General features: G+C 37.3%; 1 protein-coding gene across 1 annotated transcript in view; it reads right to left on the minus strand.

Annotated features, from left to right (window-relative positions):
• nfe2l1a (nuclear factor, erythroid 2-like 1a) overlaps positions 1-13789 on the minus strand; it is a 19249-nt gene extending 5460 nt beyond the window's left edge. Inside the window, exons 1-6 of the mRNA XM_017434413.3 lie at positions 13471-13789; positions 10100-10750; positions 8329-8481; positions 1946-2089; positions 1670-1829; positions 35-610 (exon numbers count right to left, since the gene is read on the minus strand). Of these exons, the coding sequence (XP_017289902.1) occupies positions 35-610; positions 1670-1829; positions 1946-2089; positions 8329-8481; positions 10100-10381 (1315 nt within the window). The 5' untranslated portion in view covers positions 10382-10750; positions 13471-13789. The remainder of the gene's footprint in view (positions 1-34; positions 611-1669; positions 1830-1945; positions 2090-8328; positions 8482-10099; positions 10751-13470) is intronic.
• Between the last annotated feature and the right edge of the window lie 760 nt (positions 13790-14549).

Genomic DNA, 14549 nt, shown 5'->3' on the forward strand with positions numbered 1-14549 from the left:
CGCCTTTCAACTTTGGGTGGTGAGTGATAATTACCTTTTTTTTGACTTGGTGGCCTCTGATCTCTACCAGTTTCCTGCTGGAAGGTTTCACCATCAGTGTAGGCCTCCTCTCCCAGCCTGGCTGCCATGTCAGGACCGAGTCCTTCCTCTAGTGCTATGTCTAACAGTCGCATGCCTTCTAAGATGTTAAGATCCTCTAAAAGGTCAGTGAGTGGGCTAGGGAGACCATCTTCGTCCTCTTCAGGCAGCAGAAAGGCACAGGAAGGAGATGCCAATAGGTCTTGGGTCAAATTATTCTTTTGTTGAATATTTGGAGCTGGGAGGTCACATGACTGAAAGTTAACACCAAAGTCGGAAAGGTTTTCAGACTCCATTCCATCTTCTTGTGTGAACAGATTCATGCTGAAGGAAGTGAAGTTATTTGCTCCCATGACAAAGTCTTCTAAATCATTGTCTGCAAGCAAGTCTGTGTAGTTTAATGAATATGGAGCAGAGTTTCTCAAAGTGGCCCTTCTGTTCAGTGTGGGACTGTGGTCATCCAGCTCTGTACTGGGAGTCAGGGGAAGCAGGTCTGGTGGAAGCTCTGAGGGGTTTGGAGTATCCAACAAACCTAGACATACATACATACAAACAAATACATGGATGCAATTAAGGTAAACTGAGAAAATAAGAAAACACAACAGTGACAATTAAGGTGTTTTCACTTTTCAACAGTTTTTGCAACATATCATGAGTCATTCAGAGTTCTGTTATTTATTTAACATTTATTTAATGAGGAATTTCCTTGAGCTTAATATTTATTTTTCAAGAGAGACCTGGTCAAGATAGCACACCATTACAAAGTTACTAGTTACATATTAAAATTAATATCAGAATATATAAACAAAATAAAACAAAACTGAATCAACATAAGTCCAGTTTAAGTATAGCAGTTGCACTTTTCAGTTACAAAACACTTTATATGAGCTCTGAACTGCCCCAGAGCCAAAAGCATTAAGATTTAGTTTACTGAAGATAATTCCATGACCAGGTATGAACTCAGTATTTAGTCAGTATGAACCCTATTAGTGCCCTGTTATGTACCTAGTACATAACCTGTAAGCGCCAAGTATGTACACGGTCCATGTGCAAAGCTGTACTGGGAGTTTACCCAGTAGAGGTTAAACAACTGTGATTTAGAATCTAAACAACAAAGTGTGGAGGAAGCAGCATGCAAATAATGTCACCATAGTCAAGAAGATTTAAGACTGTGAAGTTTTATGCCCGAATGACAGTCTCTATTTCAGCTCTATTTAAGTCTCATTTATTTAGGCCTAATTAATTTAACCTTCAACGATTTTACTTAATGCTCAATATGTACTCTAAGTGTTGTTTGCAGCTGTTCAAAGGCATTTTCAAGGTTCTTAACAGCCTGGCTCAAAGAACAGCCAACTGAATAAAGTATGGCGTCATCTGCATAATGGTGCACTTTAGCTGTAGACATATTCAGTCCAGTGTTAGTTGTATCTTTTGTCTTTTAACTGAAAAGAAGCGTCAAATAGTTAGCTTCATTTTGGGGAGAAAAAAAACTTTGAAATTCTAGCTATTGTTATATTTCAACCAACTCTTGTGTGTTTGAGTCCCTCACATGGTCTTTAGATTACAGGAACAAGCTACTGAAGTGAATTACCGTGTTGCAGGTGAGGGTCCGGCTGATGAGCCTGTGGTACGACACAATCGAGACTCTTTGAGAGTTGTGGCAAAGGGTCAGACTCAACATCTTGAAATGCCCCAGATGTTCCTATGTCCAGGGTGGGGTTAAATGATGTCATCATTTCCACATTTGGGTTCTTAAGGTAAAAGATTACAAAAGAAATCTTGATTTATTGGATTTTTTTTTCTTCTTCTTCTTTTCTATTTCATCTTATTTGGCAAATCAGTATTTTCTTGTCATTCTTCCTCTCACCTCAGGCTGCAGGATGTCTAGCAGATCTTGCCACTGTAGTTCCAGATCAGAGCAGGGATTCTCAGGAACGAGGACAGGGGGCTGCAGGGGCTCAGTGTGTGAAGTCTGACACAGCAAGGCTCCACTTCTACCATCATCACTTAACTGAATGACAGGATAGGAGAAAAGAAAAAAAAAAGCTCAAGGCCAGAATCAAATCAAATGAAACTTTAGGTATTAAGTGTATGTCATGCACATTGCAACCCAATATACTTTCCGTTAAGAACCGAAAACTTAAAAGAACAATCATTTTATTTACACATTCATACAAACATACTATAGCTTTAGTTGTAAAAGATGTATGACATTAATATATTAATATCATTTATCAATATTGTCATCATTATCATCATAATTAAAATGGCAAATGAAAACAAACATTTTTTTTAACTTCCTGAAAGGAGAAGTTTCTTCCAACAGCCTCAAGTGATTATTCACATTCAAATTAGTCTGGTAAAATATTTTCACATATTATTGATTCTTCTTTTTTTTCTTTTCACTCTTTTTTTATTTTACTAACAATACATTATGTTGTTCTTTAAATAGGATTTTGAAGTTGCCAATATTGCCTTGTTATACTTGTGTATTACAATATGTAAATGTGTGTACAATGTGTGTTCTGAAAAGTAAGATAAAAGAAGCTGATTTATGGTACATTTAGGTTAAATTTTAAATAAATGTCCTTGATGAAGAAACTTCAAACATAAGCTTATTTTAAGCAATAGGAAACACTTAATAATAGATAAGGACACATCAACCTCCCCCCTCCTCCTAAACGTCTCATCATGGTATTAGCAGAAGAAATGGGTGTGGACAGACAACTAACAGGAAGTTGATGTTTTATACAACCCCAATTCATACAAATTTGGGATGTTATGTAAAATGTAAATAAAAAACAATGATTTGCAAATCTCAAAGCCATATTTTTTTCAAAATGGAACATAGTAAACATATCAATTGTTTAATCTAAGTAACTGTAAATTTTTTAGGGGGAAAAAAAGGTAATTTTAAACTTGATGGGAACAACACATCTCAGAAAAGTTGGGATAGGTCCACATTTATCTCTATGAAACATCTCCTCTTTTAACATCAGTCTGTAAACATCTAGGAATTGAGGAGAGCAGCTGCTGGAGGTTTTGGAGGAATATTGTTCCATTCTTATCTGATGGACGATTTTAGCTGTTCAACAGTCTTGGGTTTTTGCCATATTTTTTGTTATATGACACACCAAATGTTTTCAGTTAGTGAGAGGTCTGGACTGTAGACAGGCCAGTTCAGCACCAGAACACTTCTACCATATAGCCACATTGTTATAATAGATGCAGTCTGACGTTTAGCACTGTCTTGCTGAAATATGTAAGACCATCCTGGAAGAAGATGTTATCTGGAATGGAGTATGTGTTGTTCTAAAACCTCTGTCAAATTTTCTACTTTGGTGGTGCCTTTCCAGATGTGTAAGCGGTTCATGTCATAGGCATTAATGCACCCCCATACTATTATAGAGGCAAGATTTCAAACTTGTTTCTGGATGGTGTTCACATCTGACTTCTTCTTTGCACAATAGAGCTTTAACCATCATATGTGGATGGCCCTGTGACCTGTGTTTACTGACAATGATTTGGGGAAATGTTCCTGAGTCCATGCAGTGATGTCCAGAACAGAATCAGACCTGTTTTTAATGCAGTGGCCCCTGAGAGCCTGAAGATCACAGACATCCAATATTGACTTTCAGCCTCATCCTTTGAGCTCAGAGATTTCTCCAGATTCCTGAAATCCTTTGATAATATTATGAACTGTAGATGATAGACTATTCAAAGGCTTCCCAGAATTTTTTTAGATGCAGTTTTTTGCACACTGATGAACCTCTGCCCATCTTTACTTCTGAGAAATTCAGCCTCTCTAAAATATTATTTTTAAACCCTTTTCTCTTACTGACCTGTTTTCATTTAATGTAATTTATTACAAAGTACTCTTTCATCTGTTTCTTATTCATAAAACTTACTTTCACAGCCTTTTCTTGCCCCTTTTCTGTCTTTTTTGCAATGGGTTGCTGCCATCCATTTCAAAACTACCTTATTTATTTTCCTAAAACTTGTACAGTTTCTTAGTTTAACCATTTGATATATTTACTATGTTCCATTGTGAATAAAATGGGTTTATGAGAATTGCAAATCACTGCATTTTGTTTTTATTTACATTTTGCACAATTTCCTAACGTTTATGGAATTGAGGTTCTGTTAGAAAGAGCTGCAGTATGTAGGTTCTTTACCAACAAAAACATGTGTTTACATATGGCTTGTTGTCTGTGACTGGGTGGTAAACAGGATGAATTGCAAAACTTTGACCCATAAATACATGTCAGTAAGCAACAGGCTAGTGATCGAGTTTCAAAACAAGCTAGCCAGTCACAAGGCTGGGCGTACACAAATTAATATTTAGAGTGTGACTGTACGGGTGTTAGTTTGTACGCTCGATATTTAATACATGAGGGGGATTCACAAACACCATATTTGCTTTCAGTTTGATGAAGCAAGACTGGCAGACTACATGGTCTCTATGTGCAATATCAAAAAGATGTCTCCTCTGTGTTTGTGTGTGTTGCTGGCATGAAGGCCATTTCCAAGCATGCAGTCTGCAGTAACATGACACGGAGCATCAGCTGTAACTCCCAGTGACAGTTCAGTATGAGGAGACAATTCAGATTTTTTCACCAAAGTGGTTTCAGTACAAGATCAGGGTTGGCGCTAGAACTGGTTCTTTAGAAAAAAAAAGAAAAAAAGTTAAGAATCTGTTTGTTTTTTGTTGAGAAAGGCAAAAGTGGAAACTTGGATTTGAAGAGATACCCTCCTGAAACTGGAATATTACACTTATGGAGTACATGCCTCATACTGAGATGTAAACAAAGGCAACCCTTCAATTCAATTCATTAGCATTCTGCTTCCTAGGGGAACCGAGCCCCAAGGTTGAATGGCGCAGCCCTCCTCAGCCAGTCCTGGCAGACTCGTTTATTATCCCAAGATCCAATGTTTATCCAGATATGACTCAGAGGCTGCAGAGGTTCTAAGAACTCTTTGAACACGCAGCCATGGCCATGGGCAGAAATTGGGGGGTCGAGAGGTCCGGGTCCCCCAATTTTGAATAAACAGAGTATGTGTCCCCCCCAGTGAGTCATTTGAGGAAACTATACTTTTAAGCAACACAAAAAACAGAAAGCCTATCCACCATTTTATTTAGGCAAAATGGTGGATAGGCTTTCTGTTTTTCAAAAATTACGTCTCTTCCCCCCTATCATCATTTTAACAGTGGTTCGGTCCTTTGAACTGTTAACACATAGGAAGGCTGCCTGAGGACTGGAGATAGCATGGATAAATACCCTACAGTAGGCATCTTTCAAAAGGATCCCTTTTTAGTACAGTGGTAAGTGTCCCTGCCTGTCATGTGGGAGGCCCAGGTTTGATTCCTGACCTGCAGAGTCATTACTATTTTTAATCTACATATCCCCAAGGCACCCTCTTCCTTCTATAAATTTATTTTTCTGCTGCTAGTATAAATAACTTGCTTCCAATAATTAGCTATTTTGCAAAATTCACCTCAAATAAATGACGTGTCACATGTTTCACATATTTCCTCTTCTGAACTATCTTGTACTGAATTGACTCCAAAAATCAATGAGCTGAGATGTACATCCAGTGATTACTATCTGAGAGTTTCATTAAAATCTATCCAGTGTTTCATTAGATATTTTGCTAACATGACAAACCTTTGAACACACACTCATACACAAGCAAAAGCATTACTGTCATTTTACCTGGGTAAAAAAAGATAGTAGAGCATTAAAACGACAGGCGCATTGAAACTTTTCTCACTGTACTGTGCAGTCGTGAATCCAAACATTTTTCTTTTCATTTTAGATTCCTGGAGTTCATTTTGTTATTTTGAATAAATGTAAGAAACAAGGCTGATAAGTAGAACAGTGTTAGAAAGCCACTACAAATGACTGACTTTGTGTTTGCTTAAAAGGTGTAGTTTCTTTAGCAAGGTGTTTCCACTGAGCAGGATTTCAGCAGCACTTTGTGAGTTGATTCATTTTTCCTGATGAGTCATCTGTTTCTGACTCATTCTCTCATGTGATTTTTTGCTCAGTTTTGGTAACAGTCAAAAACAAAACCTACACCCGTTCACAAAAATAGTAACAAGTAACAAAAAGATATTTAATACAATGCACAATATTTTTATATGGCTAGCTTTGTGGTGTTTAACAAGAGTCATAAGGGTTAAACTACAGAGCAAGCTCATTAGAGCAGGGCTTTTTTCACTGAGAAAGTGCATGTACTACAACGGGGGTTCTGATGTTACTTTGTAAACTTAGGTTTTTTTGCTTTGGTCTCTGTGCACCTTCACATGAAAGGGGACGTTGCACTCATCATTTGACATATATTTGGCTTAAAATATAACACACTAACAAATAAAGTTACAGAGAGAAAAAAAGGAAAAAAGCTTGCCCCATGACTTCATTCATAAAGCACAACACATCCTATTAATAGAAAGTGAAGAAATAAAGATCCGTTGCCACTATTAAAAGAGCAATATTCCTCACGTTGCAGAAAACTGTTAGTTACAAATCCGAATAAACTTACTGCTGTTGGTTTTTTTTTATTAATTTGTTTTATTACTTATTACTACTTGCAGGGAATGGGAGTGTATTCTAGTTCCAAGTTTAGTTTTCAGCTTTTTCCTCGAGTTAATTCAAAACAGTTTTTGGGAAGATACTTATGATTAGAATCCTTTTACTAGTTTTATAAACTATATTTAATAGACTGAATGATTGAATAAAAACTAATAAGCACTGTTTGTGATTCAATTTGACAATTAAAATGCCAACTTTTAATCAATATCTTTTTGCACGCTGACTAATTTAAGAGAATTTTAAAGTTCATATTATTTGACAATCTGACTTTTTAAATCTTGCAACGAACAGAACTATTGCAACACTACAGACTAAATGTTACAGTCTGATCTGATGTGATAATCTTTTGCAGCATTCCTGTGATAATTTACTTTGTTGAAGAAGTTTTATTATCTCCTCCTTTGTTTGAACAGACATCTGTCGTGTTGGAGTCATCATTCATGTCAGTCTGCTTTGTGCTTCAGCTTTCCAATGTGTGAGCACTGGTTGTTAAACTGAAGACTAATTAGCAGATTTATTCTGACGCAGGTGTTTGTTTCAGAAATGAAAATTACAAAATGTGATCCCATAAAGTTTTTCTCTTCTTGATCTAAAAAAGTGACTGTGAGTGACCACAGCAATTATATTTATTTTTTTATTGTTTCTTAATGCCAAAAGGTTGGAATATTGAAAATAATATATACTGTAATTTTCCGGACTATAAGGCGACCTTAAAAGTCTTCAATTTTCTCAAAAAACGACAGTGTGCCTTATAATCCGGAGCGCCTTGTATATGTAATAAGTCTTAATGTTTTAGTACGACTTTGGTAAATGACAAAGCCCCACCGCTTGCAGCATTAAGGCTCAGTTATAGTCACGCAGAATTATCTTTGTGATCTCTCATAGAGGGATCATATAAATCCTGATACAGGCGAACCAGCTCCGCTAGAGCACCAAAATCATCCATTTTGAAGGGTGAGTGGTGAGCGTGTTCTGCGCAAAGTTACAAAAATTGTGAGGTGCACGACGACGCGCCTTATAGTCCGGTGCACTTTATATATGACAAAAGTTTGAAAATGGACCATTCATTGACAGTGCGTCTTATAATCCAGTGCACCCTTTAGTATGGGAAATATAATAGTTTTGTGGGATGTCTGTGATTTTTTTATATATAAATAAAAATGTAAACAATTGAAGAGAGTGGTGGTTCCATAATTTTTGCTAGAGGTTGGAGCTGAGAGTCTTTCCTAACATATACTTCGATTGCACAAGATCTTGGTTTCAAACGTTGACATTCAAGGTGGTGGATGATATACAAACCTTCAAGAAATTCTATTTTCTTTGCAAACGTACATCCCAAATTACTACTGGATATAAAAAATTGATGTACCTTGGAGTTGTAATCCATATTATTGTAAGGTGTGAATCTTTCTTTAGTCTGTAGTTTGGTAAAAAATTTTGTTTTAACAAAAATGGTTGGTAGTTGTTGCATAAGTTGGTGTAAAATCAGTTTACAAACATTTGTCTGCGCTCTAGATCTCAAAGGTCAAAGGAAACTGCTGATTAGATTTAAAAAAAAAGTGTCAACCTTTGTGCCTTCATTCAATTATCTCTGACTTAAACACATATGTCATTATGTTCTGTGACTGATACTGTGTAGTAAGTGAATCTGCAACACCTCTTCATCCTCAGCTTGGTTCTCCACAGGTGGGACAATTCTGTCTGCCTCTATGTCTTCAGTCTCCGGCAAGGAGGGCCGGGCTGGAAATCCACCTGGTGGAAGCTCCAACTCCTGCTGCACCACCCATGTTTCCAGCTCTACTGGAGGAACCTGTTAGATAGAGGAGAAGAAAAAAAATGTCTAAAATGAATCTGATATATTTTCTCAGCACAAAGTCAAAGGCTTTCTACTCAAATTCCTTCTCAAAATACAAACAATCCATAAAATATCACACCCTCTAATATCTTCTATAGCTTCTTATGTAAAACTTTAGCAATTTATCACTATGACCATTTTTGGTAGCAATACATATATATCCTGTTTACTGGATATATGTATACCAGGTACATAGAGGTCTATGTACAGTACTTAGTACATACCAGGTATACATAGCAGTATATACCTAGTATTTACCTGATACCTTCTTGATATTTACAGGGTACCTACGAGGACTAGGTTGTATTTTGAAGTGTCTTGTATCATGGTACTTACAAGGTACATACCTTGTTAGTACCTGTTACGTACCAGGTATATACCCAATAGGTACATACACGGTACCATCTAGGTAAATGGTACCTTGTAAGTAACAAGTATGTACACGATATACCCTGTAAGTACCATGTATGAACCCTATAAGTACTATGTACATATCTGATAAATACCATGAACATATTCAATACTTACTATGTAAATACCTTGTGCATATCTGCTAAGTACCATGCACATATCGGGTACTTATCTGGTATGTACCACATAGGTACCAGGTACTTACCTCATAATTACAGGGTACCTACCATGTATGCACATGATATTTATAGGGTTAGTACTGGGTACATACATGGTACTTATAGGGTATACCAGGCTGTATTATGTGTTGCTACCTAATTTTTATGTTGGAAAAAAAAAAAAAAAATTAAGAAACTGAGCTGATACACCTCCTATACTGAACAAAAATATAAATGCAACACTTTTGTTTTTGCTCCTATTTTTTATGAGCTGAACTCAAAGATCTACGACTTTTTCTATGTACACAACAGGCCTTTTTCTCTCAAATGTTGTTCACAAATGTGTGTAAATCTGTGTTCGTGAGCACTTCTCCTTTTGCGAATTAATTCCTCTACCTTGGAGGTGTGGCATATTAAGATGCTGATTAGACAGCATGATTACTGCACAGGTGTGCCTAAAGCTGCCCACAATAAAAGGCCACTCTAAAAATGCACCGTTTGCTTTTACTGTATTAAGGGCTTCATGAGGGTCAGAAAATAAGTCATTATCTGTTGTGACCACCATTTGCCTCACCCAGTGCAGCACATTTCCTTTGCATATAGTTAATCAGGTTGTTGATTGTGGCCTGTGGATTGTTGGTCCACAATTTTAGAGAATTTTAGAACACTGCAGTCCTCTGCTTTCAGTTCATTGAAAGTCCCTTAAACTCCTGGTGGAGGATTGGATTTGTTGCATCTGATATTAATGCTAAAAAGCTACAGCTGTTCAGTTCAATTCGGTTTTTATTACTTTACCCACCAATTCACGGTTTAAGTAATCAGGGCACTGCACATATAAATAACACACAGGTCCAATTCTAATCCAAAAACAGGCAAGCAAACATAAAAATGCAAACCTGTGTTTTTGTTATTTAACTTTAGACCTAAATTTGTTTATGTTCAACAGTTGTATTTCCCTATATTAATGTCTTTGTACTTTTACACAATAGGACCTGCTCTCCTACCTGCAGTCTGTCCAGAGAGCGGGCCCAGCCTAACAGCCTCCTCGAAGTGAAGAACTGCTCCAGGTCTACACTCTTGGGGTGCAGGCTGTGACCCTCTTCCAGGCGGTTGCGAAGGTTGTGAAACTGGTTTTGGGTCAGTGCTGAGGTCGGACCCAGGATCATGTCGTGCCAGGAATGAGGCAGGTAGGGCTCCATGCCCAGGTCCACCCTGAGTCCACAGAGGCTCAGCAGGATGGCAATTTGAATCAGACCTTCTGTGAAGTCTTTCTTTACGTACAGCATGGTCTTTGGCGTTTCAAAACTCAGAGTGTTCTGATAGAACACGTTTCTTGAACTCTGGTGATTCCTGGGCCGTACTGTTCTTATGCAAGATGTATAGTCCTTAGAGGGTCCATTGGGCACCGGGCTGAATAATGGTTTAGTATGAAAGAAAAGATGCTAATAAAACACAACTCCAGAGGCTGCTATGTTGTTATTTTCTTAAACATTAAATAACAAGAAAAGCATTTTGTAATAATCATTTCTCAAAGCTTTTTTGTAGATAGTTTTAGCCCATTATTGGAACTGCATGATGTGAACGTTTCTGATGGAGAATCAGAAGATCAATACTCTTCACAGCAGAGGCGTCACTTCACCAGCCAGATACGGTACCTAAAACATACAAAAATGAAAATGATCATTAAAACAGATAGTCTGGTCATTTTTGAAGTGATGTTCTGTTTAATAGTTATCAAACGTTAGTATATTATCAGCCCTGACATAATTTAAAGAACACAAAGTACAACAACAAAAAAAAAAAATTCTCAAAAATATACCGGTGTGAAAGAATGCTACATTAGCTAACATTACACCTTTACACTTTTGCATGACACTATTTGTATGTTTGTTGCAGTTTTATTAATCAAACAGTATTTTGCAGCTACATGAATGTATGTGCGCTGAGCATCGATAGATTGTCTATCTGCCGATGGATACATTCAGCAGCCTCAGAACACACGCATTCACATAGTAATATAGACGTTATTTGATAAACTAGCGACAAACCAAACAAATGAAGTCACGCAAAACTATAGAGGTTTGTTATTAGCTAATGTAGTATTCCTCCACGCATGTAATTTATGAGAAAAAAAAAGTGTTTTATAATCCTGAAAAATTTTAAACAGGTCCTCATTTTGGCTAGCTGTTAGCCTAGCCTAGACAAAGACTTCTTTGCTCTATGACTGATGTCACGGCTGATAAAGGACTAATACTATTAGACAGAACATCAATTCCAAAATGACCAGACTTGCCCTTTAATTTTTCCCATTTTACAAGCTGATGCTTGACATGTATCTGACAAATTACCCCAAACCAAATATGCAAAAGAAAACAAACTAATAGTGCCTTTAGAACAATCACTAATAATCAAGATCATTTCAGACTATTTTCTATTTTAGCTAATTATTAGTCCAAAACATTCTTCATAGTTTTAATCTTTCTGTGCTACTTTAAATAAGATTTTATCACAAGTTCAATTGTAAATAAGAAACCACGTGTAGGTTACTTAAGAACTAAAACCTAAAATATGTCACTGCTGTGCTACTAGGATAGATTATTACTGATGTGTTCCTGCATTTGAACTGGCTATAAAATGCAAACTAGCTGGATTGTTTTGTTAGGACTCAATCTGGTGCTGCTGACCCAACATGCCAGATGCCATTTACCAATGAACAAATGACTGACATGTTCATACGTTTAGATGTGTCTCAAACCACATTCACTCTCTTCTCTTGTGGCAGTCAATCTCAGGAATGAAACTTTTCTAAAATGCTCAAAAATGATAAGTTCTGATGTACTTTTCAGCAATGGCAGAGACCCCAAAAGATTTTAGGATAAAATCATGAAAAATATATCAGAATAGAAACTAAAAGGAGACTAACAGGAGAATCTGACTCAATCTTAGAAGAGTGAACTTTAAGCATTTTTTTCCCCTAAGTGAATAATGTTATATTTTAGTCTTGTACATTTAGTTGCATAATTTTAACTTCTAAATTAAATCACGCATCCCTTTTAGCTGTGTGTTTTGACTCATTATCCTGCTGGAGGACCCATGACCTCCAACTGAGACCAAGCTTTGTGACTCTGAGCAGAATATTTAGCTCCAGAAGGTCTTGACAGTCTTGAGATTTCATTGGACCCTGAACAGATTCAGGATCCCCTGTTCCAGATGTAAAACAGAACTGAACCTCCTCCCTGTTTTACTGTAGATACAGGATTCCTTTCTTTAGAGGTTTTCTTTTGAAGTCTGTGAACATAAGGCTGTTGGGACTTGTTGCCAAAAGGCTCCAATTTTGTCTCATCTATCCAAAGGACATTTTTTCAGGAGTTTTATGGCTTCTCAAGATGCATTTTGGTTAATTCCAGTCTGACTTTTTTGTGATGTTGTGTCCTCTTCTGGCATTTTCCATTAAGTCCACTTTGACTCAAACAGAGCAATGGTGTGACCTGACACTGATCAACCTCCAATCTCTTTAGAAGTTGTTCTGGGCTCTTTGGTTACCATTACCATGGTACCATTATTTGTCTCTTCAATTTGTCATCAGTTGTCCTCTTGTGGCCACGTCCAGGTAGGTTGTCACCAGTCCTGTTGACCTTAACCTTCTGAATAATCTGCAGCTGGAGTCACAGGACCATCAAGCTTGGAGATAATCTTATAGTCTTTACCTTAAACCTGCTGCTCAATCATTTCCTTTCTAAGCTTCTGAGACAACTCTGCCCTCAGCTTTCTGTGCTCCATGTTCAGTGTGGTACACACCATGATACCAAACAGCCCTGTGACTACTTATCACCCTTTAAACAGGCACAATGACTGATAACAGGACTGAAGACACCTGTGATGCTGATTACAGGACGCACCTAAGTTTAACATGTCCATGTGGGCAAATTAGTTTGATCTTTTCTAGGGGTGCCAATCTTTTGGTCAAAGGCAATTGCACTGGTTTGTTTTAATAAAACAAAAATTCATAAGCAGAGACTGATTCATATTAGAAGATTATTATTGTTGTTGTTGTCAGTTTCAGGTTATTTCAAAAGGGTACAAACAAATTCTAATTTCATTTTTGTTTTTTATGACAACAAAACAAAACGCCTTCAACAGCAGGCAGTAATCAATCTGTAGCTATATCAAATTCTGATTAAAACAACTGACAGTCAGACTCGTAGTTAGAAGTTAAAAGACAGAGGAAATGTCCAGATCAGTGTGTGAACCCGCTGATTTAAAAGAAATGATACTTGTGATAGCTGACAACTCGTTCATCCTCTTCATTTAATCTAATGAAGACTCCAATACAAACACAACGCAACAACAATCCTAGAATATATGTTTGTCTTACCAGGACCGAGCGTTGGCTGTCCAGGGAGTTCGGCAGTGTTCGGCAGAGTTCGGCTCCTGTCGGGCTTCAGCTCGCTCTCAGGCTGTTTCTGTTCTGGTTATAGTTAGAAAGCGGAGGCTTTTTAAAGCCGCAGCCCGCTCTGACGCTGACAGCTCCTCCCGGTGGGCAGGACTCACCGTGTGGCAAGAAGTTACATCAGGTTTTAGTACAGTTGGCTGTCCGGAGGGGAGGGGGGATACGGCTTTTTGGCATTCTAAAAATAAAAACGAATAAACAAAATGAAGTTCGTCCTCACAGGACAGCAACACGCATATGATTTAAAACGTGAATCGGAAAAGTGACGTCATAGGAAAACAAACCCTGTCCCCCTGCTGTAACAGATTATAACCAGTGTTATAAAAGGTGAACTTTAATCCCTGAAAGGAGTTTTCTCCAGAAATCTGCCTGTATTCAGCTGGACCCGTTGATGTGGACCTTCTGACCACTTCATGTCCTCCACACAGAGCAGGACACCACCCTGTTGTTGCTCTGAGGACGATGGGTTACCAACACTTTGCCTCTCATTTAACACATTCAGGAAGCATGTGTCTACACTTTTTCCTTTACTGAAAGAAACCAGTATAATGAGCATTAGAAAAATGAGCCCAACAAGCCCTTAACCACACTATTTTCACCTCATTGGCACAAATGTGTGGTTAAATCAACTTTATTTACAATGAATTGCAAAGGTATTCACTCACCTTGGTATTCTTGCCTTTTAACGTGAAATGTAATTGGATACGTAGCATGAATAAAGCAATAATTCAACAAAAAATACTTCAAATGATTGAAGTTACATGGGGAAAAACAACTTGTTAAAACTGAATACTTGGCATCAGCAGCTTTTGCATTAAGTCTCTTCAGGTCCGTCTCCATGCTATTAGACCATATACAGGTGCTGGTCATAAAATTAGAATATCATGAAAAAGTAGATTGATTTCAGTAATTCCATTTAAAAAGTGAAACTTGTATATTATATTCATACATTACATACAAACTCATATATTTCAAATGTTTATTTCGTTTAATTTTGATCATTA

This window comes from Kryptolebias marmoratus, linkage group LG12 (assembly GCF_001649575.2).
Source record: "Kryptolebias marmoratus isolate JLee-2015 linkage group LG12, ASM164957v2, whole genome shotgun sequence".
Lineage (NCBI taxonomy): Eukaryota > Metazoa > Chordata > Actinopteri > Cyprinodontiformes > Rivulidae > Kryptolebias > Kryptolebias marmoratus.